The sequence below is a fragment of the Emys orbicularis genome, chromosome 1 (assembly GCF_028017835.1).
Source record: "Emys orbicularis isolate rEmyOrb1 chromosome 1, rEmyOrb1.hap1, whole genome shotgun sequence".
NCBI lineage: Eukaryota > Metazoa > Chordata > Testudines > Emydidae > Emys > Emys orbicularis.
In genome coordinates, this window is record NC_088683.1 from 227,130,308 (window position 1) to 227,154,537 (window position 24,230).

The 24,230-nt window shown below is 40.0% G+C and overlaps 1 protein-coding gene across 1 annotated transcript in view; it reads left to right on the forward strand.

Moving 5' to 3' along the window:
- Positions 1–9,292: 9,292 nt before the first annotated feature.
- BCLAF3 (BCLAF1 and THRAP3 family member 3) overlaps positions 9,293–24,230 on the forward strand; it is a 38,980-nt gene continuing 24,042 nt past the window's right edge. The window contains exons 1-7 of the mRNA XM_065423377.1: positions 9,293–9,333; positions 12,755–13,333; positions 13,688–14,353; positions 17,285–17,463; positions 18,599–18,713; positions 18,985–19,048; positions 22,406–22,524. Coding sequence (XP_065279449.1) covers positions 9,293–9,333; positions 12,755–13,333; positions 13,688–14,353; positions 17,285–17,463; positions 18,599–18,713; positions 18,985–19,048; positions 22,406–22,524 — 1,763 coding nt within the window. The remainder of the gene's footprint in view (positions 9,334–12,754; positions 13,334–13,687; positions 14,354–17,284; positions 17,464–18,598; positions 18,714–18,984; positions 19,049–22,405; positions 22,525–24,230) is intronic.

A 24,230-nucleotide genomic window follows, 5' to 3' on the forward strand; every position in this document is an offset into this window, starting at 1 on the left:
TCTCGGAATCCACGGTCAGAGGTGGGGTAGTGGTGGCGGCCCCCCCTAGAACTGCATGCAGCTCGGCGTAGAAGTGGCATGTCCGTGACTCTGACCCAGAACGACCGTTTGCCTCCTTTGTTTTTTGATATACTTGTCTGAGCTCCTTGACTTTCACGCGGCACTGATCTGAGTCCCTATTATGGCCTTGGAGATTTTTTCAAAAGTTTTGGCATTTCGTCTTTTCGAACGAAGTTCTGCTAGCACTGAATCCTCTCCCCATATAGCGATCAGATCCCGTACCTCCTGTACGGTCCATGCTGGTGCTCTTTTTCGATTATCGGCCTGCATGGTTACCTGTGCTGATGAGCTATCTGTGGTCACCTGTGCTCTCCACGCTAGGCAAACAGGAAATAAAATTCAAATGTTCGCGGGGCTTTTCCTGTCTACCTGGCCAGTGCATCCGAGTTCAGATTGCTGTCCAAAGCGGTCACAATGGTGCACTGTGGGATAGCTCCCGGAGGCCAATACCATCGAATTGCGGCCACACTAACCCTAATTCGAAATGACAATATCAATTTTGGCGCTACTCCGCTCGTCGGGGTGGAGTACAGAAATCGATTTTAAGAGCCCTTTATTTCGAAATAAATGGCTTCGTTGTGTGGACGGGTGCAGGGTTAATTCGATTTAACGCTGCTAAATCTGAATTAAAGTCATAGTGTAGACCAGGCCTAAGGCCTGACATCTGCTTCAGATGTCCTGAAGTGGGGTTGATTGGGCCTCCAGTAGCCCATTAACTCTTACCTGACTTGTGTGATGGGTTGTACGAACCTCACACATGATTTAAAAAAAAAAAAAAGTTAGTCATTACAGTAGTGAAATAAACCTCCTGAATATGAACTGAAGATACATTGTTGTCCTCCTGAGTCTGCGGACTTCCTAGAATTCTGAGATAACTGCCTCATGTCATCTTTGAAGTATACTTACTAGAATTTCTCTGGTGCTCCTCACAGAAATGTCTAGATAATGTTTGTGGTTGACATTATAAAAGGTAGACTTGGAAAAGGCCTTCTAGATCTGTGGTGTATAACCTATGGTCTTAATGCTTCCTCCACAAAAAACTCCATTTATCTTGGGTTTAAAATATATAATCATTATGTACGTTATTTTTAGCCCATTGGTTCTTGTAAGTTTCCACTGCATTCTTTTTTGCTGCAAACATGGTGCTCCACTGGCCTAGGTGATGTCACTGACTGGGTGAGTTTTCATGGAAGTCTGCTAAAATTGTAGCAGATGCCCAGTAAGCTAACTCAGATAAGACATTTCTGCTGCTTATATTTACTAAAGATCATCATCATCATGTTCCCATTATGCCTCTGGTGTTTAGGGCAGCAACGAAGCTCCTCCACTCCTGTCTGTTTCTGGCAAGTCTTTTAATGGTTCACCAGCTGTGCCCCAGGTTTTTCAGCTCGGCTTCCACAGCTCTTTGCCATGTTGTTTTCCAGCGGCCTTGTTTTTGCTTGCCTTCAGGTGTCCATCTTATTGCCACTCTGGTGATGGAATCAGTTTCCATCTGAAGCACATGGCCAATCCATCTCCAATGCCTCCTGGCAATGATGGTGCTCATGTCCTCTTGGCAGCACTGTGTAAACAGGTCTTGGTTTGAGATTGTCCTGGGCCAAAAGATATGGAGGATTTTTCTGAGGCAGGTTGTATGGAACGAAGATAGTTTGGACATGTCATCCTTTCTCATTCCCCAGCATTCTGCACTGTAATGTTGAATGTACGCTGCTCTGATAAATCTTGAGTTTGGTTTTGGTTTTGTATGTTAATGATTTCTAGACTCTATTGAGCTCCTGAAAGTGGTCCTGACTTTATTGATTTTGTTCTGGATGTCCTGGCTTGTTCCACTGTCCTGGCTGATGGTGCTGCCCAAGTATGTGAATGTTTCTACATTGGTGAGAACATAATCCTCTATCCCTACTGGTGATGGTGAGGCAATAGTAAAGGTCATGATATCTGTCTTATTGTGGTTGATTTTTCAGTCCAATTTGCTGACTGAATGCGTTGAGTCGAGTTGTTTTTTCTTATACGCCTCTACCCCAATATAACGCTGTCCTTGGGAGCCAAAAAATCTTACCGCATTATAGGTGAAACCACGTTATATCGAACTTGCTTTGATCCACCGGAGTGTGCAGCCCCGCCCCCCCCGGAGCATTGCTTTACCATGTTATATCCGAATTCGTGTTGTATCAGGTCGTGTTATATCTGGGTAGAGGTGTATATGGTGTTGGGTATGTGATAGGAGAGCGAGATCATCTGCAAAGTCCAGGTCTTCATGGGATGAGAAGGGTGTCCATTTAATGCCTCTTGGCATGTCTTCTGTTGTACGCTGCATTACTAAAGATGTTCCCACAAATTCAAACATTGTAGAAAATTCTTTTAAATTTGTTGTAACAAACCCATTGATGCTCTGCACTTTATTTTCTTCAGCATGGTAAAGTTTATAAATCCTATAGTAGGTCTTCATCCTGCTTCCATCTTTTGGGTTGAACTCAGGCATGTGGGACAGTTTGTGTGCAATTTATGATTTCTGTATGATATTATGAACTCTGTATGTTTATGCCTGGGTGGTGATCTTAACTGTTTGCATCATATTGAATGTGGCAAGGAAAGAGGGGACTGAATAGGGTGGTCATTGAGGACCTTTAGCTGACTAGGCCTTGCCCTAGGCTAGAGGGAACCTTGTGACTGTCAGACCAACAGAAGCCAAAGGAAGCTGGTTGCAGGAGTCAAAGCAGACTCCATGATTCAGAAGAGAAGCTTGAGCTGGAGGAGTGAGGTCCAGGAGAGGGGGCCTGGAAGCCTGAACTGTTATATACCAAATGACAAAGAATGCTCAAGAGTGGTGAGGAAACTGAGGCAGGGAATTGTATACAGATGTTTCTTATTTTGCACCAATTGGGGCATCTCATGTTGTCTAAGGCCTGGTCCACACTAACCACCCACTTCGAACTAAGATACGCAACTTCAGCTACATTAATAACGTAGCTGAAGTCGAAGTACCTTAGTTCGAACTTACCGCGGGTCCAGACGCGGCAGGCAGGCTCCCCCGTCGACTCCATGTACTCCTCTCGCGGAGCAGGAGTACCGGTGTCGACGGCGAGCACTTCCGGGATCGATTGCTTACCGCCGGACCCGGAGGTAAGTATAGACATACCCTAAAATAAAGCAGAGTGGATAAAAATTGGTGACTTTTTGAAAAACTTAACTGATTTTTTATTTTGTTTAAATTGTATTTTTTTCTTTTTAAAAAATAAACCTGTTTAACATGAATCTGAATTTAATGCAAAATACATTAAGGCTTAAATTTACTGTAATCTCTGAAAGCATTTAAATAAATATTTTGAATGCATGAGCCTCTATGAAAAATGGAGTTAAAGGCTCTATATAAAGAAAAAAAATTGGGAAAAAATCTAACTTTTGAAGTCAAGCATTATGAATATGGACCAATAGATCAGCCTAAGTAATTTAAGAGACTGTTGTTTCATTTTTGAGAGATTTGGGTGAGATTAGGAATTTAAGAGACTGTTACTTTTGTTTGGCATATTTAAAATTTCCCCAGGCTGACCTGAAATCAGTTTGTTTAACTGACTACAGTTAACCCCTCTGTTTAATAAAATTTTTAGTTGTGTAAGTGTGAAACATGTTTTGTTAAGAGAGATTTGTGTATCTAAATCAATTAAGGGTGTTTTGTTTAGTAAAAACAAACTTTATATGCTGTTTTGTGTGTTTAAATTCCAGTTGCCATCCTAATACAGCTTGCCACAAACCGTGAGCTAAAAGTTAATTATCTAGTAAATAAGCAATATATCATTCATCATTTTCTAACAAACTAAAAATGTACAATAAATAAGAATCTGAAAATATTAAGCTATATTATTGCTTAAATAAATGTGTATATAGGGACCCTTCTAGATAGCAAAAAGATGTATCAAATCTAGTGTAAAGGCTCTGTTTAGTTTAAAGCAACATGTTTTAATGGTTATATCAACTAATGAAAATGCACCTTCTTTAGAAAATTAACTGAAGTACAAATGGAAAAGTTGATTAAAATCAATTATGTAAATCAAGGCTTTCCCCATGGTGATTTAAATCAGTACTGGGTCGCGGAATGTAAGGCACTGGGTCACAGCGGCTCTGGTCAGCACCGCTCACCGGGTCGTAAAAAGTCCCGTCGATGGTGCTGCCCGGCTAAGGCAGGCTAGTCCCTACTTGTTTTGACACCACACTGCACCCCAGAAGCGGCTGGGAGCAGGTCCGGCTCCTAGGCGGGTGGCCCATGGGGCTCCGCACACTGCCCCCGCCCCAAGCACTGGGGTTCCTGGCCAATGGGAGCTGGGGGGGGGGGCAGTGCCTGGGGGAGAAAGCCACATGGAGGAGCTTTTGCGCCTCCACCTAGGAGCTGGACGTGCTGCTGGCTGCTTCGGAGCACAGTGTGGTCCGCGGTGCCAGGACAGGCAGGAAGCCTGCCTTAGCACCCCCGCTGCGCCGCTGACTGGGAGCTGCCTGAAGTAAGCCTGCGCCCTAATCCCCTGCCCCAGCCCTCCCAAACCCAGAGCCCCTTCCTGCGCCCCAAACCCCTCATCCCCGGCCCCAGCCCAGAGCCTGCACTCCCAGCCCAGAGCCCTGACCTGCTCCCGCACCCCAATCCCCGGCCCCAGCCCTGATTCCCCCCCAAACCTGGAGCCCCCTCCTGCACCCCAAACGCCTCATCCCTGGCCAAACTCCGCAGCCCTCACCCCCGCACCTCAACCCTCTGCCCCAGCCCTGAGCCCTTCCCACCACCCCAAACCCCCCTCATCCTCAGCTCCGTTGCATCGTGGGCATCAACAATTTATTTCAACTGGGTTGCCAGAAAAAAAGTTTGAAAACCACTGAATTTTAAATCATTCCACCCTGTTGTAAAGTGATTGGTTTAGAAATTCCTCTGCAAATTCTTGTTTATCTGCTTCAACTATCACGTCACGGAAGAATTAAACTATACACCTGAGTACCCATTAGGGTGGAGTTCTGGAAAGTGTTTACTTAAGTTACTGGGCGTGTGTGTTCTGCACTGTTCTTGGGGCTAGGGCAGCTGGACCAAGAAGGGGTACCAGACAAGAGTCTGTTCCCGGGGAGTGAGCCTAGAGGCCAAAGAAAGAGGGTGCCTGGAGCTCCCTCAGAGCCAGAGGAGCTTAAAAGCATATGGATCCAATCTCAGCAGCCTGGTGAGCCTCCAAAAAGGGGCAGCTACACCAGGTCTGTGAAAGCTTGTTAATTCCTGGCTCATGGATATCTGTTGAAAAGGCTGCCAGTTTTGTCCTGCCACCTCGTTTATAAGTAGGACAGGACAGACTTCTGTGCTGCAGGTCTTAGGATCTAAAACTTTTCTACTAAAAAATAAATTTGGGGGCAGTTGAGCTTTAATGTGTCTGGATCTGTGTCAAATGGTTTGGCTGTCTTCTGGGGCTGAGCCTCTGAATTCTTGGCTTCTCTCTCTTGCTGAGGCACTGCAGGTGGTGCATGCTCTGGTATGCCCCTCATAACCTGCTAGATACTTGTTTGGCAGGTGGTCAAATGAAAAACCTTCAATTCCTAAACCTCTTTCCAGGTAATGCATGGATAGTGAGCTCTACTGGTTTTATGGCTGGGGAAATGCCCCTTCCTCTCTTTCTCCCCATCTCCTGCCTAGCCCACAAACGAATCATCCAGACCGCCTTATTAACAAGGCTAGACAAAAGCCAGGCTGGAGAGGCTATCAAGATGGCAATAAGGGACCATTGTGCCCAACTCCACAGAATACCCAACAGTCCACATATTTCATGGTCTGTTATCAAAGGCCTTAACTAGCTGCTGTTTTTCCAGTTAGACTTATCTATGTAAGTTTTTTCCATTCAAGGTATATAAGGGTGGAGGTTGCTTTTCCTGGGGCAGCTCCAGTTCCCTCTTCCATCAGCCAGGTGACCACAGTTCCAATTGGTGATTCCTGAGTCTGGCCATGCTGGATAAAAATCCCCATAAAGGAGTCAGGAATCTATGAACATACCCTCCTCCAAGACTTGCGTCTGACAAGGGGATCAAAGAAGCAGCAGCCCTGTGAAGCAGACAAAAAGATTAAAATAATTGGTCAACAAAAGCTGGTCCAATAAAAGATAGTACCTCACCCACCCTGTCTCTCTCAAATAATCCAGACACCCATCCCACTAGCTCTGCAGGAATTTCCTTAGCTCTGTGTTGTATGTTGGAATCTCTGTCTGATTCAGACAGGGTAAAAGTGCAGGAGCCCATTCCTTGCTGCCTCCCCCAAAGAATGCACATGGGAGGAGGGGAGGGAATACAAAACACTGGCCATTTTAAGCTCAGTCATAGATTTGTCTTTCAGACTCTTACTAAGGGTGTTATAAGGATCCTTGCACCTACCCAAAGCACTACTCTCAAAAAGGCAGTCGCCAAGAAAAGCTGTCACGGCGGCTCAGACTCTTCTTCCTGAGAGGAAGGTCAGTTCTTGGATTTGAAACTCGAGGGACAAGAAAAAGGAAATATAGGATGGGTTCCATCAGGAATACTTCAAGACTATTCTAAGGAGGTTTATTTCTGCATAAGACCCTTGCTTATGGCAAGTCTTCCATTTTGTAAACAAAAAACAACCCGCTCCCTCCCCAAAAAAACAAAAACCAGGCAGCAAAATGTCCAGAAGATATTTTTCCTCATCTTCAAAATTAGTTCCTTATATCCCATTAAATGGTGTCCAGATTATGGCAGAACGGGAGGGCCCTGCAATACCCCAAGCTCTGTGGTACAATGGACCTCAATGGATCTCTAATTCAAAGCTTGTGGATTTGTATCCCACTATAGTTGCCAGTAGACAGACAAGTGAATTAATCTGTAAGGAAGATCTATGAGGCAGTTTCAGCAACTCAAAAGGCCTCCGCAGAATCCACCTGCTTGGCTCGAACAATCCTGACATAGACAGAATTGCTGTCTAGTTTCCTCCCAAAACTAATCAGTCTCATGTTTGCTTGGCATTCTCAGCCAGGGCAACTGCCCCCTCTCCCCCCCCTTTTTATCCCTCCCTCCACACCTTAGTACCCAAAGAAAATAAATGTGTTGAGTAAACACAAATATTCTTATTCTTGCTTTCCATATTATAATTTAATTTTAAAGCTTTTTTAGCAGGGAGGGAGCTAGATGACTTAGTAATATTTTCATATATTTCCATGATTTTAGGTAACTAGTACTCTGGGTCATTGTCCACATACCCTTGGAAAATAAGCTATGAGAAATTTCTTTAATAAATTATTTATTTTTTTAACCATAATTTTCTGAATCTCACTGTCAGAAACTGATTACTTGACTTGGGTAAGTTTTAAATGTCCTATGTTAAAACGAATAAGACATTTCTTTCCATGAGGCAAAAGGAGTGTCTGAGCTGGAAATTATAATAGTACCATTTATCCCAGGGCGAAAACAAGTACATGCTATCAGTCTTTCCCACGCTTCCAACATGACTGCATTGCTGATCTGGCTGAGAAGGCTTTTTCTTAGGTTTGACTTAACCATGTACATTCCACTTTTAGTTTGATTGTATTGTAATATCATGGAGTTGTGCCAGGCTTTGAGATGGCTAGGGATGAGCATTATTGTCTCTTTAGCATTACTACTTATTTTCAGTGGGGAGTAAATAGAGATGCTTCTTCTTTAGATGATGTACTTTTTAAAATTAAGAATGAAATACAAAAACTTTAAGAAAGCTATGAAGGGAACACGTTTTTGGTGAAGTACACAAACTATTGTGCTTTTTCTGGACGGGCAGAGTTGGTGATTGGGAAGGAAAACAACTGAATCCTTGCAAAGATAATTGAACTTTCTCTTCTTTGAAAGTATGGATCAGTTAAGGAAGCACCATTTCCAACATGTTCACTAGCCAAGATTTTAAAGATTTTCATTGCATTGGATCAAGTGGGAAATCACTTATGGCCCTATTGTGATACCATTGATGTCAGCGGGATTGTTTTTGGAATAAGATGCTACTCAGTGTGAGTAAAAATGGTGCAATCTGGCCTATAATTTTTAAATAAAGTAGAATGAAACCATTTGTCTATAATAAGTATCTGCAATTTTAGTAGTGTGGCTTTCATGCACATGACTTCAGCATTGATGATCAAAATTACTTCAAATCTGGAGCTCTTGTGAGGCACTCAGTACAAATGCCTTTGGGTGTGTGTCACCATCTCTGCTCCATTACAAGGTTTTTGCCAGCTTTTTTGCCTTTTGGCAGCATTCCTTCATTTTACGCCACATGGAAGGATTCACCAAAGGTTAATACTCAGATATTTGATGTTTACTACTTTGTGTTTTTTTTTCTGTAGTAAAGTATAGTTCTAGTAAGAAACTTCAGTTTATTGCAAACTGGTGTATGGGTAGGTTATGGCCCATTTCGATGAGAAAACGCTGGTTTCGATAAACAGAGAACTGAATCCAGGTATTAGGGGTGGTTCTCTGGAGGTCCTCTCCAGTTGCAGCAACTCACCACTACTACTCCAGGTCTCTTTCACCATCACCACCATGTTCTATTGTATTCTTCCAGCAGGCCATAGCCTGTAGCGTTGTTTACATGTATTTACAGTCCCTAGCTAGTTTCCTCACTTGCTTCTAGGGAAGGGAACAGTACTAGCGGCATCTAGTCCTGTGTACCTCAAGATCCCTCACCCCTGCACTTTCTTCCTGTCAGTTTATATAATCCCACCTGCTGGGGTTGCTTCCTGATGGGTGCTAAAGTGACAGGGTACTGAGTTAGCTCCTGACGTAGCACACCCTGTTGCTCTAGGTTTTTAAAAGGTTACCCACTATCATAATATCTGAATGCTTGTGGTCTTCATTGGGACTATTCAGTATGTCCTACTTCTCAGTTGCAATTAATAGAATGATTTGTTAAGCTCTAATAGCTATTCCTGCAGTTGAAATTGTATTTGTTGTCATCTGTATGTTTTTAAATATGTCTTAAATCAGGTAATAAAAACCTAAATATAGAAATAGCAAGTCACCACTGGGAAAGGCTGTGTCACCAATGGATTAAAAAGTGATATAAGGGAATTTAATCACTTTTTACCTTTTTAAAAAAAAACTGAACAAGATTTAAATACAAATCTTGTAAAATAAATAAAAAATGTCTAGGCCTCCTATTGACAGCTGTATTACAGCTCTCTAAATAGACTAATAATTCATATTTTTCTTATAGCTTCAAGAAACTAATTGACACGCATATCAAAAGATGGCTAGATCTAGATCAAGATCACCAAGGTGGAAACACAGGTAAATGCTTAACTTTTATTATGGTTTATATTAGAGCTGTTAATAGAATACCATTTATTTAAATATTTTTGGATGTTTTCTACATTTTCAAATATATTCATTTCAATACAATACAGAATACAAAGTGTACAGTGCTCACTTTATATTTATTTTTGATTACAAGTATTTGCACTGTAAAAAAACAAAAGAAATAGTATTTTTCAATTCACCTAATACAAGTACTGTAGTGCAATCTCTCTATCATGTAAGTTGAATTTCAAAAAGTAGAATTATGTACAAAAAAATCCTGCATTCAAAAATAAAACCATATAAAATTTTAGAGCCTGCAAGTCCACTCAGTCCTACTCCTTGTTCAGCCAATCGCTCAGACAAACAAGTTTGTTTACATTTGCAGGAGATAATTCTGCCCGCTTCTTGTTTACAATGTCACCTGAAAGTGAGAACAGGCATTTGCATGGCACGTTTGTAGCTGGCATTGCAAGGAATTTACGTGCAGGATGCGCTAAAGATTCATATATCCATTCATGCTTCAACCATCATTCCAGGGGACATGCATCCATGCTGATGACAGGTTCTGCTCAATAACAATCCAAAGCAGTGCAGACTGACGCATGTTTATTTTCATTATCTGAGTTAGATGCCCCCAGCAGAAGGTTGATTTTCTTTTTGGTGGTTCGGATTCTGTAGTTTCTGCATCGGAGTGTTGCTTTTTTAAGACTTCTGAAAGTATGCTCGACACCTCGTCCCCCTCAGTTTTTGGAAGGCACTTCAGATTCTTAAACCTTGTGTTGAGTGCTGTAGCTATCTTTAGAAATCTCACATTGGTACCTTCTTTGGGTTTTGTCAAATCTGCAGTGAAAGTGTTCTTAAAATGCCAACATGTGCTTGGTCATCATCCGAGATTGCTATAACATGAAATATATGGCAGAATGCAGGTAAAACAGAGCAGGGGACATACAATTCTCCCCCAAGGAGTTCAGTCACAAATTTAATTAACGCATTATTTTTTTAACGAGTGTCATCAGCATGTCTTCTGGAATGGTGGCCGAAGCATGAAGGGGCATACGAATGTTTAACATATCTGGCACTTAAATACCTTGTCATGCCAGCTACAAAAGTGCCATGCAAATGCCTGTTCTCACTTTCTGGTGACATTGTAAATAAGAAGAGGGCAGCATTATCTCCTGTAAATGTAAACAAACTTGTTTGTCTTAGCGATTCGCTGAACAAGAAGTAGGACTGAGTGTACTTGTAGGCACTGAAGTTTTACATTTTTGTTTTTGAGTGCAGTTACGTAACAACAACAAAATCTATGTTTGTAAGTTGCACTTTCACGACATGGAGATTGCACTACAGTACTCTGTATGAAGTGAACTGAGAAATACTATTTCTTTTTATCACTTTTACAGTGCAAATATTTGTAATCAAAAATAATATACACTTTGATTTCAATTACAACACAGAATACAATAGATATGAACATGTAGAAAAACATCCAAAATATTTAATAAATTTCAGTTGGTATTCTATTGTTTAACAGTGCAATTAAAAACTGTGATTAATTGCGATTAATTTTTTGAGTTAACTGCAATTAATCGACAGCCCTAGTTTATATTTGTTTTCAGAACATAGCTTTATATAGGAGTTTATAAAACAGCCTGTATCTTCTAGGATAGCAGAACAAAAAGATATTAAGACTAAAAATGTATTTCAAAGAAAACATATTTATTTTATAAAATACTAATTTTATGTAATCTGTAAAAGCAAGTTTTCAAAAGTAAATTGAGTTCTTACTTGCATGAAATTTGAGCCAGATAGAAAGTGGTAATAGGTTTTAAGCATCATTAAGCCTGCAAGAAGGAGTTCGTGCATGAATGGCACCAGTTTAATTTGTGACAGCTTTTAAATTCCACTTCCATTTTAAAAAAAGTAAAACAAATTGGTTAACAATTAAGTGAGGTGGTTTGTTAGGTAGGCTGGATGAAGCCTTTCCTTGCTGAGTAGAGGGAGAGGGGTGCATGCTATCAATTTTAGCAGAATGTCAAAACAACCACTACGTTTCTAGTTGGCCCCAATAGGTGTGAACGTATCTTTCAAAGGTGATGATGGTGTCCTGAGACTGCAGACAGCATTTTTGCTGAACACAGCTTTCTAGAATTGAGCTAGCAATCTGCAATGAATTTTGCATTTGCTAAGGAAAAATCCACAAGAAGATAGTGATTTTCTTGGAATTTACTCAAGTTTTTTTTCAAGGGTTCTCTAAATCTGTGGATTGATTGCAGAGTTTGCTGTAAATATTCAGTAACTGATTAGTTTAAATACAAGATGCTTTGATCTAGGATTGCCTCCTGATTGTCACTGGTGGTTCCTACTGTCTTATTCTTTCGGAATGGCCTCTGACTAATAGGTGTCTGGCAGTTTAAAAAAAAAAAAAAAAACTGCATAGCTGGCCTCAGCATTTTTGAAAATCAGATGAGCATACTTTATCCAACATGCTTTCATCACATATGGAGGAGTATTGATTTTAATGTGGAAGTGTCACTTGAATTTGTGATGGGACACTGTTCATTTGAATAATTAGTTTTGCATATGAAAGTGCAATCAATCATGGTTTTTTGTTGTTGTTGTTGTTGTTGTTTTTAAATGAACGCGTGGAAGCACCATTTAACATATTCAGGTATATACTTACTAGCAAAAACATTAATATTTATATGCAAGAAGACAGAGATTAGAGCTGGTTTAAATTTCTTGACTTATGAAAACTTTTCCAAGTAGCAAATGTGGTTTTGACAAAATCAGAATTTTCTGCGGGAAAAGGCTAATTTCAATAACATTTTTGATTTTGTTCAAAAGGAAATTTTGAAATTAAATATAATGCTTCAAAGTGACATTTCTAAAAAAAAAATTTGTTCCAGTTTTTGGAAACTATGACATTTTGTTTCCATTTTTTTGGTTTTTGAATGTTTGGGGTTCCCCCATTCTCCACCTCTTACCACCCCCCACGCCTTTTTGTTTCCACTGGAAAAATTTGAGAAATGGTAAACAAGTGTGAAAGTGCTTTCTACATTTGCTTACTGTTTTCCAACATTTTCCAGTGTAATCTAAATGAAAAAATTTTTTTGTTTTGAAATGAAAATTCTTGTGGAAAACCTGAAATTTTTCAGTTAAAAAGATTTGGTATTTTCCCATGTAATTTTTCATTAGGGGAAAAATCAGGTTTTTACATCAGCTCTAGCTGAGATACAATTGCTTTGGACTTTATAATTTTGAATACTTTGGCTTGTTAAAATTAAGAACCATAACATTGCAGTAATACTGCGTAAGTTATTTTTGCACTGAATATATTTTTTGTTTTAACAAATTTGTATGTGTTTTTTTTTTTTGTAACACTTAAAATGGAATCTTTCTTTTTCTTATGTAGGTCCTTATCACCTGCATTTAGGAGTCCAGAACACCATAGACAAAGACATGCTCATATTAATTATGACTGTGAATATAAGAGATTTAGGAAGGACCTAAAGAAACCTGTGTCTTGGAGAGTGGAAGATGGGAAATACGGACAAAGCAATTCTAGATTTGCACCACATGGGAATATCCACCACAGAATTTATGAACATAGATCGTCTTCGCCAAATGTAAAAAGAATTCCTTTAGAGGATACGTATAGTCATAAACCCTATAGAACACATTCATCAGAAAGGGGTGAAGGCAACAGGAGATATCAGTTTCCACCCAAATACTCAGAAGTGTCCTACAAAGAACATGATCAACCTTTTTACCCACACAAAATACAAGAAAGATATATGCCTGAGGACTTCAGAGTCACTGGAGATGAAAAAGGAATGAAACCTTTTCATAGACCATTAGGGGCTTCATGTAAATTTGAAAGAAAATGGCATGAAGATGAAATGAGGCACCAGAAGTTTCAGGAAGACAAATATGGTCAGTCACTCCGAAGAGCTTCTGAAGAATTTACGACAAGGAGCTCTTTGCAGAAGAGGTATAGGAATAAAATAATTAAACCTGGGTAATGTGGTGTAAAGCCTGAAGTGAAAGTCTATTTTCGTTGTAGTTGAAGATTTCCACCTTGAAAGGCATTTATCAATTTGTAGTTTAATTGTGGGCAACTGGTGGTAGAGAAGTATTTATCTTTTTAAGTAAATCATGTACATGGCTAGAGTATAAAAGGATAATATTTTCCTTTTAAGTGCCCCTGCACTTCTGTACTCTGGCTTGAGGGATTTTGGGTTAACTTGCCACGCATTCTGCATATAAGGCCGTCTATTCAACATTCTGCACATAAATTCTTACTTTCTTCTCTAGTGCAAGTGTAAATTGCTTTATGTCAACACAGGTATCCTGAAGATCGTGATTACAGAGAACATGGGCATACATCTAAAAGGGCTAAAGAAATTGAGAGATATGACGGTGGAGAAATAGCAAGAAATCACAAATGGAAGCAAGATCGTTCTTTTCTACCCTACCAAAAAAAGGAGGAGCAAAGAAACATTGGTCCACAAGCTCATCGGTCTGCTGAAAGGGAGTACACAAAGAGTTCTGTTACGAAGATAGCATATGACTATAGTTACAAACATCATAGACACCCAGATGGGACAAAATCTTTTTCTGATGATAGAGCTCAGAAGTATGTAAAGCAGGAAGACCAAAAATATAATTCTCCTAAGCGTGCTCTGAATAGCAAAGAGTTAGATTATTGTAGTGGTGGAAGAGTAAGACAGACTGAAGAAGGGCATAATGAAGTACCCATTAAATATAGTTCAGAGAAGGGCTGCAATGCATGTGCCAACTCTTACAAAAATGATGTTGATCTGAGACCCTTTAATAACACAAAGAAGGAAAGAGTAAGGAATGAAGGGGATTTCAGAAAAAAAATAGATTCTTCTAATAGCCATCATGACACAAGTCATACAGTTTCAGATGTGAAAATGTCAGATGTCACTCCTAGGAAGGAGCTGCTCACAATCAAAGTGGATATGAAGAAAATGATGAACAAGTACAGGTATTTTTTTTCTTACCTGTTCATGCTTCCTTTCTTGTTTAGTTGTGAATATTAGAGAAACCAAAGATTCTTAAGGTGGTAACTAGAGCAAAATAAGGTGATTGTTCCTTAGTACAAAAATGCTAACTTGCTAACTCTGATGAGTTACTGTTTGTTTCTCTGAAAGGAAAATAGTACCTGATTATAAGGATGTGGCGGGGGGGGGGGGGGGGGGTGCTTTTTTTCCCTTCCTCTCACTGAGATGGATTTATCTACCTAGGATTTTTTTTTAACCAGGTAAAAATCTGGTTTTGTCCTGTCTTCTGGAATGACCATTTAGGATGGGATTTTCATTGACTTCCACTGGTACTTGGGTACCTAACTCCATCAGGCTCCTTTGAAAATTACTGCCTTAAAATGTATATAATATCAAACACCTGAGATCTCAAATCCAGTAAAACTATAGAACAAAATGGTACATTCATGGGCTGTATAATTCAAGTGTGTTGAAAGAGGTGTTGCTGGAACAAACTAAATTAAACAGCAGCATGTTAACTGGGCCTGATGGTATTTCTGGAACAGTTCTGCATGAGCTTGAAAGTGAAGTCACTAGCAGCTAACAAAAATATGGCATTATCATAATCAACCATTATGCCAGAGGACTGGAAATGGCAAATGTTGTACCTATGTTGAATAGGTGTTTGATTGTAATTTCTGTGATCATCCCTATCAGGCCTACTTAAGTACCAGTAAATTAGTAGAAATTGCAATATAAATACCTAGATTAAAATTACATGGACGGACAAGCCAGTATGACTTCTTGAGAAGAAATCATGCTTCAGTATACTAGAATTATTCTAACATATTAACATGATGGTGAATAAAGGAGAGATGGTTTATATAATTTGGGCTGGAAAACCTTGACAGTCCTTTACGAGAAGCTATTTTGAGGGGGTTGGGGTAGGGGAACTAGGTAGTTACAGTCCGAGAGGTAAAGTACTATGATGAATTATAACTTGCCTGAGAGACAGAAAACTATCCATTTGCAGCATGGCAAAAGATTAGCAGTTGGGTGTCATAAAATTCTCTACTAGCACTAGTGTTTATTCTTATATTAATAAACTGTAGAAGAGGCTGAACAGCTAAGTGGCAAAATCTTGTGGATGACCAGATTTAATCAAGAAAGAGTTAGTTAGAAAAAGAATTGGATAACTACATAAGGTAGGAGAGAGATTTTTATAAGGGAGGCAAACAGTCATACCTCATGGCAGAAGCCAACTTCTGACAAATGTTAGGAAGAAACTTTCCTTGCGGAGACTGCACTGGATGAGCCATGGGTCTTATCTGGTATAGCAGTTCTTATGTTCATGATGTATTTTCTGAAAGGTGAACAATAAACCAACGTTCTAGATGTCTGAGTGGTATTTCATTACATTGATAAACTACCTAAGTCTAAGAAATAGCAAAAGAATATAGTCAATTAGAAACTCCTTATATATCAAGGGAACTACTCCCACAGTATTTTTCCCTCCCCATCAAAGTTTCTTTTGTATATTTTTCTGCCTGAAATCAGTAATAAAATGTGGGGTTACGGAGACTAGAGAGAACGCTGTACTAACTGAAGAGAGGCCAATATGAAAGACTATAGAGGGCTGTACCACTAGGGAGGTTGAGAGACAGTGGCACCTGTGCTTGGGCTGCTGTTCCTGCTTTCTTGAGTGGCAATATACATGACGTGATTCTTCTCCATTTCACTGCTTCCCACAAGGGTCCGAAAAACAGTACTGAAGAACCTGGCCATGTCTTGCTAATTTCACTCTGTTTATGTTTGGGAAAACCACCTACAGTAGAGATGGAAATTTATTTGCAGACCGAGCAAGACAACACTACATTGATTGTCATTCTTTTCACATTTGGAAGACTATTTTTGCATCCTTTTTTTTAATGAAAACTTAATTTCTGCAGAAGTTGGTTGCTTAGGCCCGTTAATTTTCATTGGAAAGCTTCCTATTCTTCAGTGGCAAATAGGCAAACGGAGTTTTCAAGACCTTCCAGGAACAGCTATGTCTGATGTAGCTCATTATTATTTAAATGTTGCTTCTGTTGCTTCTTGTTGGAAGAAAATAGAGAGTTGCCTTCCAAAAGCACAATTAAAAAAAAAATTCCAAAACATTTTTGTATTTTATAAAAAAGATGATAATGTGGAACACTTAGAGGTGTTCTGCATTTTGTGTTTTCCTAAATAATGACTAAAGCATTCATTGTAAGGAGGGTAACAGAATAAGATTGTTAAAAGTATTGCTGGTCTCAAAATAGTTTGAGAAAATGCAGCAATTTTGAAGACCAACTTAATTTAGAAATTTTAAAACGTACTGACAGAAACACCAGATACTTGCTTCTCCTTTGATATATTAACCAATCAAGCTGGTTACTTGCAATAGTCAGCCACAAGACTTTTCAAAAATTGGATCATTGTTTGAGGGGGTGGGAGTGGGAGGGAATAGCCTATTCTACTGTTGGAAATCAATATAGTCCCTCTTTTCGAATATGGAGATACATCCTGCCGAGTTCCAAAATCACTCCAGACCTTCTGCTGGAACATACACCTATAGCAATGGCTGTTTCTCAATACATGTTTTTCCTTTATTTTTATTTGATTATGTGGGTTCATTACATAATTTTAAATCTACAAATACATATAATCATTAAAAATCCAGTCCTAGCTCACGCCTAGTCTCCGTGCTATCCTCTCCTTCATTCCTCATTCAGTCTTCTCCTTCATGATCTGTGTTCCTCGCGTAGTGTTTGATTTAAAATGTGAAAAGGGCTTTAATTTGTTTCCACCTTTCCCTAAGATAAAATTGTCTCTTGATCTACTCTTTATTTTAATTTTTTGTTAATATTTCAGTATCTCTGAAAGTTACTAAATAAATTTCTGCAAATTTATTCTAGGACTGCTTCTAGCCATACTATGGAGCGGCAGATGTCACATGATCTGGTTGCTGTTGGCAGGAAAAATGAAAATTTTCATCCAGTGTTTGAACACATGGAATCTGTAACACAAAATGTCGAGAACAACCCATCAAAAGAATTTACTCAGGAAATCATAACAATTATCCATCAAGTTAAAGGTGAATTATAATATTTTATGCTTGAACATATAAACTAGGGATGTGGTTAATTAAAATGTTTTGGTATCTACCAGAATACTCGCTATTTGAATACAAATAGAACAAGACAAGTAAAGCCTCATGCAGGTTTCTGAACAGTATGTGGGGTGGCTGTGGTCTTGGGCATGTTTGACAAGGAATGCTGATGTGGAGGTTTTGGTAGTCTAGAGTAGAGGAAGTCTGGTGTGTCGCTAAGGGTTCAGGAAGGGTTTTGCTAGGGGAGCGATCAAATTAAGCTGCTTGTCAAGGAAGATTTGGGGTTCTGTCCTGAGTGAATGTGGGTAAGAGAGATGCAGAGGGCTTGGCAGCCTGGAGAAGGTGGTAGGACATTGGGGCTCTTGATTGTTAAAGGTGGGGTTAGAAATTGACTGCTGGGACAAAAGTAGTCTCTTAATTGGTGGCCTCACTTGGTTACATAGTTTTTATATTAAGTAAAAATGGTCTTGATTTGCATCTCATTTACAGCCAAAACAAATACAAAGCTAGGGCCTCAATTCTATGTGGTAATCCATATGCATAAACTATTGCACCCATATGCATCCCATCTTGCAGTACCAGGGCTTATGTGTTGCAGTGGAGAGATACTGGTGCCTCTCATATAACTTTTCTTGGGAGGAAAGGAGTGAGATAAAATATACTTTTGTTTTATTCAAAATTAACTATAAGCAATTTACATTTTCTGCTCCTTTCATTTTTCGGTTTAACCTTATTAATTTTGTTGTAGTGCTACTTCTATGCAATGCTGATTGTGACAACCCATAGGTACCAGTATTTAAATTATTATATTAACAGAGATGGTAAACCCTTACATCTCTTTATGTTGAGATTAATTTTATTGAAAAATGAAATGATTAAATACATTGTTGCTAATGTACTAAATATTAAAGTACTAGGATGGCTGCTTTAATATGTATGCAGTTCGTTAAAGTACTAATCTTTCAGCAGTGTGAGTTAGGGTTGTATTTCAAGTGGGATTTATTTGGATTTAATGTCAGCGTTCAGTGTTATTTTGTACAGTTAATATTTTAATAGTATGGTTGTGCAATTGCAATACAAATGATAAAGTAATATTTTTGCATTTAATATATCTTCACAGCAAATTATTTTACATCTTCTGACCTAACTTTAAATGAACGCTTCTCAAAAATTCAAGATAAACCAGTTGTAAATTTAAATGAAGTTAAAATATATTCAGATCCAGAAATTCACAGGTAAAGCATAAACTTTGTGCTATTATTTATATTGATTCAGCTATTTAATTGTTTCCATTATATTATACGTGCAGCTTAATGTGGAATATGAAATAAATGGAATATTTCTTTCAGCATCTTTTAGTGGACTGTAAATTGCATAGCATGCAACTGTGTAGTATAATTGTTTTTAAAATGGCCATAATAACCATGGCTTGTTTAAAGTGATCATTCTCTTCCATGTTTAAATGTGGCATACTCATTCTTATATCATTTTGGTTTATTACTTCAGGAGAATTGATATATCTTTGGCAGAACTTCAGAATAAACTAGCTATGCCATGTGAATCTGGACAGGTATGTTAATTTTTTGTTTTTTTATGGGGGGAGAATAAGTTACAATGACAATCTGTTAGCACTTCTGTAATCCTTTTTTCATGCTCTTGTAACTCGTCCATAACATTCCCATTAGTATACAAATACTGAACCATCAAGCAATTTTAAGATCATTTTAATTTTTTTCCACATTTTTTTTTTTTTTTTTGCACATAGATTTAGAAAGTGAATCTTGACAGTCCAAGTATCGTGTATTTCCCTGCCCATTCAATAAGCAGGCAAATGTGTTCTGCGCTAACTGAAGTCTTTGAGTACTCATGCTATGCTTTGTGAACCCAGGACCATTTGAAAGCAGTTTAAATATTGAGCTGATGCCAGTTAACCCATGGCTCCAGTGTTCCACCTGGGGTTATAAAAGGCTCTAACCTCCTTCCCCTCCTGCTAAACTAAATAGTTGTCCTGAGTACTTCTCTTTTTGTAGGCGCAAGCAGCCTCAGCACTATTTACCTCAAACCAACTGTATTGTCAATGTACTTTAATGATTATAGTTGTATTTACATATTGTTTAAAAAATGTTAGGATCTAGTTAATGTGGATCCAGATAAGCACCCAGGCTTCAAGCACTGCACTGCATTTCACACTAGGTGCTTAAAGTGTTTGGGAAAAGGGCACCTACTTGAGGATACTTGGCTGGTGTTCTCTGATATCCGAACAAGATGCAAATAAGAAAAGTGGGACTAGGCCTTTCCATGTGGCACTCTTATCTGAGGCTTTGGATCAACTGATCAGAAGTACTTCAGTCTTTCTCCAAAGAGGAAAGACAAATAATTGGTTATAGCAGCCCATTCGGAGTCCCATAGTCCTCTATTCTCTGAGGTATCAAGACAATTTTGATGTAGTTGTTTCAAAGAAACATTCAAGAGGTAAGCCCTTGTTGCCAAGCTCAGGATTGTATGGAGAAGCATTGCCTTTAAAGGTCTAATCCCCCAGTTCACCAGCCTGTTAACTTCTGTATGTTGAGCTAGGTTCTTAGTAGGCTTATGGCTACTCCTTTTGAATGTTGGGGAACTGTTCTCTACCTTTTCTTTCCAGAAAAGTTGTCTTCCTGATGGCTGAGTAAAATCCACACTTTAATGATGGACCCTTCTTGTTTAGTATTTTCCAAAGAGAAAGCAGTGCAGCATCCTTAGTTAATATTTCTGGGTAAAGTGTAGTATCTGAGCATCATCTAAAACGGGTAGGCAACCTATGGCACACATGCCAAAGGCGGCACGTGAGCTGATTTTCAGTGGCACTCACACTGCCCGGGTCCTGGCCACTGGTTCAGGGTACTCTGCATTTTAATTTAATTTTAAATGAAGCTTCTTAAGCATTTTAAAAACCTTATTTACTTTACATACAACAATAGTTTAGTTATATATTATAGACTTATAGAAAGAGACCTTCTAAAAACGTTAAAATGTATTACTGGCACGCGAAACATTAAATTAGAGTGAATAAATGAAGACTCGGCACACCGCTTCTGAAAGGTTGCTGAACCCTGATCTAAAATAAAACATATATCTATATCTTCTGCTCAAAGCTTCATACCATGCTGAGGAAGGCTAGCTGAATAAATTAGATGTGAAAACAAACCTTTGAAAACTAAGCCATTTTGGAAGTAATCTTATTTGAGGACTTTGGTAACAAGACCAAAGGAGACGAGATCTCCATCTAGAGCAGTAGTTCTCAAACTTTTGTACTGGTGACCCCTTTCACATAGCAAGCCTCTTGAGTGCGGCCCTCTCCCCCCTTACAAATTAAAAACACTTTTTTATATATTTAACTCAATTATAAATGCTGGATGCAAATTGGGGTTTGGGGTGGAGACTGACAGCTCACGACCCTCCATGTAATAACCTCGTGACTCCCTGGGGGGTCCCGACCCCCAGTTTGAGAATCCCTGATCTAGAGATTATCCAGATGGTTAAAGTAATGTATCTGGATGTCACAGTTACCGGGTGAAGTTTGAGCCCCTTTAGTCCTTCTCAAGTACCCCCTAGGTGGCAGACCTGGCTTCTTGCACCTCACTCTGTGTGGAACCATGTACTTCAACTACTCTGGAACTGGGTCTATGGCTATCAGCTCCCCTGTTTCCCACCTGTGTTAATGTGGCAGGCCCAACTTGGTTTGGCACCTGTCACCACTTTCACTCAGGGGTCCTTTGACCACTGAGGTAGTTATAGTGACTCCAAAACAGCTTTTTTCAAAACACAGCCCCCCATTTTTTATTCATTCACTAATGGTACAGAGCATACAGAGCAAAGGATAAACACAATAGAAATCGACACCCATATTTCTCTTTACCTAACCCCTAATTGCAATCTTTCACATGTTTCAGCCAGCCCATTTATCTCCACCTCTGGGTTACGAGAAGCCGACTGCCACTACTTCAGTTTCTGCATTTCTCACTCTTTATGTCTCCTTGCTAGCCTGTCAGCTCTCATTGACTCCTGGGGCAGACCCTCTTAGCTCACCTGTACCCCCTTCCTTTTCTAGGCCCCGGGGTCTTGTAATGGTTGAGTGTTCCCTTTGACATCTCTCTCTTCTCAGCCTTGATAAAACATCTCAGAGTTGGGGCTGAGGAGCCTTCCCTTCGTGGCTATAAACCTGGCTATTGTGTTTGAGAATTTGGTAGGATGCTCATTATCTTGGCCATTGTAAATGCAGAGTCTCGTGTGCCATATTCATTAAACCAAGATATTTCCCACTTCATTACACCAGGCCTGAAAGAGTTCCAGCACCAAGAGGGACTTGGAGTCCTTTCTAACAGAGGAGCCACCTTGCCATTCTGTCATTAATGCACCTTTCTTTGTAAGGATCCCACTTGGAATTCCACTCATAGCTTAGTTTATTCAGTACTTTTTTTCTCAACTCCATAGCCAAATAGGAGGGCAGGCCTGAGGTCTTTTAATTAAGTATTCTGCCCTCTTCCTGCTTGCTAATCTACTACAGTGCAAATTTACAGAGGTAACTACATGAAGGAGAATGGCAGCCTAAGTACCAGTAACTGAGTTCTGTGAATATTTTGTCTCTTCAGCTGTACACTGACCCTTCTTCCCTGTTACTTTGAGATCTTGTAATTAGTAAAATGAAGCAAAGAGGATCAGCAGATAGTTGCAGAGCTGAGTTCTTTATAACCAAGGTTTGAACTTTGTATCCATGGGTCAATGTGCATGCCAGCCTCCTACCCGCACTCAGATGGTTACACCTCTTTAAAATGATTTTGCAAGCACAAGACAAGCCACAGCACCTACTGTATGGATCAAGTAACCTGCCTTTAAATTGATTTTATATATCCAATATAATTTCAGTAAAATTTCCCTTCCTATTACTTAGACTGTTGTGAGAGTTCTAGAAGATCCAAATGATCTACGGCATGATATAGAGAGGAGGAGAAAAGAGAGGCTGCAGAATGAAGATGAGAGAGTGTTTCACATAGACAGTGTAATTCAAAGGTAATCTACCTTTAGTGAATAAATCTGTATACCTGAGTCTGTAGAGTCATCAGAAATTTTTTGCATCTGTTTTTAAGGTTGGTCCTTGAATTTTGAGTCTCAAAATCTAATTCCATTGAAATCCACTATAAACACACCTAGACTTTATTCTGTAGTAACAAAGAACAGCCTTGAAAGAGAGAACGGTTTAACTTTTAATAAAGGTGAACTGCAATGTGAAAATCAAAATTAAGCTTTGTGTCAAATGTTCCCACTGGCCAGGCTGTGGGAAGGAGGAAGGAATTGAATTCAAATAGATGTTTTTAACCATTTAAAAATTCCCCTTTGTTGTAAAATTCTCTTGGAATTCTCTGGTTCGCTGACAGTATTCTGGAATGAATTGTTCTGTGCAACCATTGCTATTTGTGATGTCCCCATCTGGGATACCTTCAGTGAAGCAGGAAGTTCCAAGAGTATTTTAGAGATTTCTTTTGAAAAAGATTTAGTTACAGTTTATTATTGCACAGAGTGCCTCCCACTGCTTGATTAGTGGGGACATTCAGCACAGAAACGTCTGCTTAACTCAATTTTACTATCGTATATACTCGATCATAAGCTGGTTCGTTTATAAGCCGAATCTCTTCCCCCTCCCCCCCCCCCCCAAGATGAATAAGTAAAAATGGAAAATTTTTATAACCCATTCATAAACCGACCCTATAATTCAGGGGTCAGCAAACTTTGGCTCCCGGGCCATCAGGATAAGCCGCTGGTGGGCCGAGATGGTTTGTTTACCTCAAGTGTCCGCAGGCACAGAGGTAAACCTAGTAAACAAAGTGTCCCGGCATGCCAGCTGCTTACCCTGACGGGCTAGGACAGCAACTAGTGGGGAAATGTATTTTGGGGGGAGAATCTGGGGGTCAGGGGAGTAACCCCTGTGACCACCCCCCACATGACCCAGCCCCTAGCCCGGGACCTCCACACTTTCCCCATCCTATCCCTTCCCACCTTATCTGGGGAGGGCCAGGGGAGGATGTCTCTGGCCTGGCTGGAGCTGCTCCAGCAGGCTGGGCAGCGCGGCCGCAGCCTGCTCCGGTGGGCCAGACAGGGCGGCGTGGCCGCAGCATGTTCCAGTGGACTGGGCTGGGTGGCACGGCCACAGCATGCTTAGGCGGGCCGAGTGGCACAGCCACAGCCTGATCTGGGGGGCGGGCCGGGCGTCACGGCTCCAGCCTGCCAGCCCCGGAGCTGCAGCTGCTTCCAAGGCTGTGGGGAGAGCAGCGTGGCCAGCAACTGAGAGACTCTGGCCCCAACTCTTCCCTTCTGTCTCTGCTGGCTGTGCTGCCTCTCCTTGCTCCCTCTGTTGGGGGGAGGGGCTGTGTCCCACCTCTCCCTCTCTATACCCGTTCAGAAGCCGACCCCCTTCTCTGGTGCTTCCCTTTCTTACTAAAAAAAATTCGGCTTATGAATGAGTATATATGGTACTTCACTGGTTAACCTTAAAAGATTAATCTGAATATACAGAGATGACTTCTTTGTACAGAAAAGAATAATTGTGGAGGAAACTGTCAAATTGTAATGAAATAGGGCTTGATTTGATGATATCTCATAACATACCAGTGCATATTTATTTTAAATACAAAGCCTATTACATAGTAAGTTGCAATACCTGCTGATTAGAAAACTAATTTGTGGCTTGGACTGGGTGCAGACTTAAGAAGGGGAGAAGG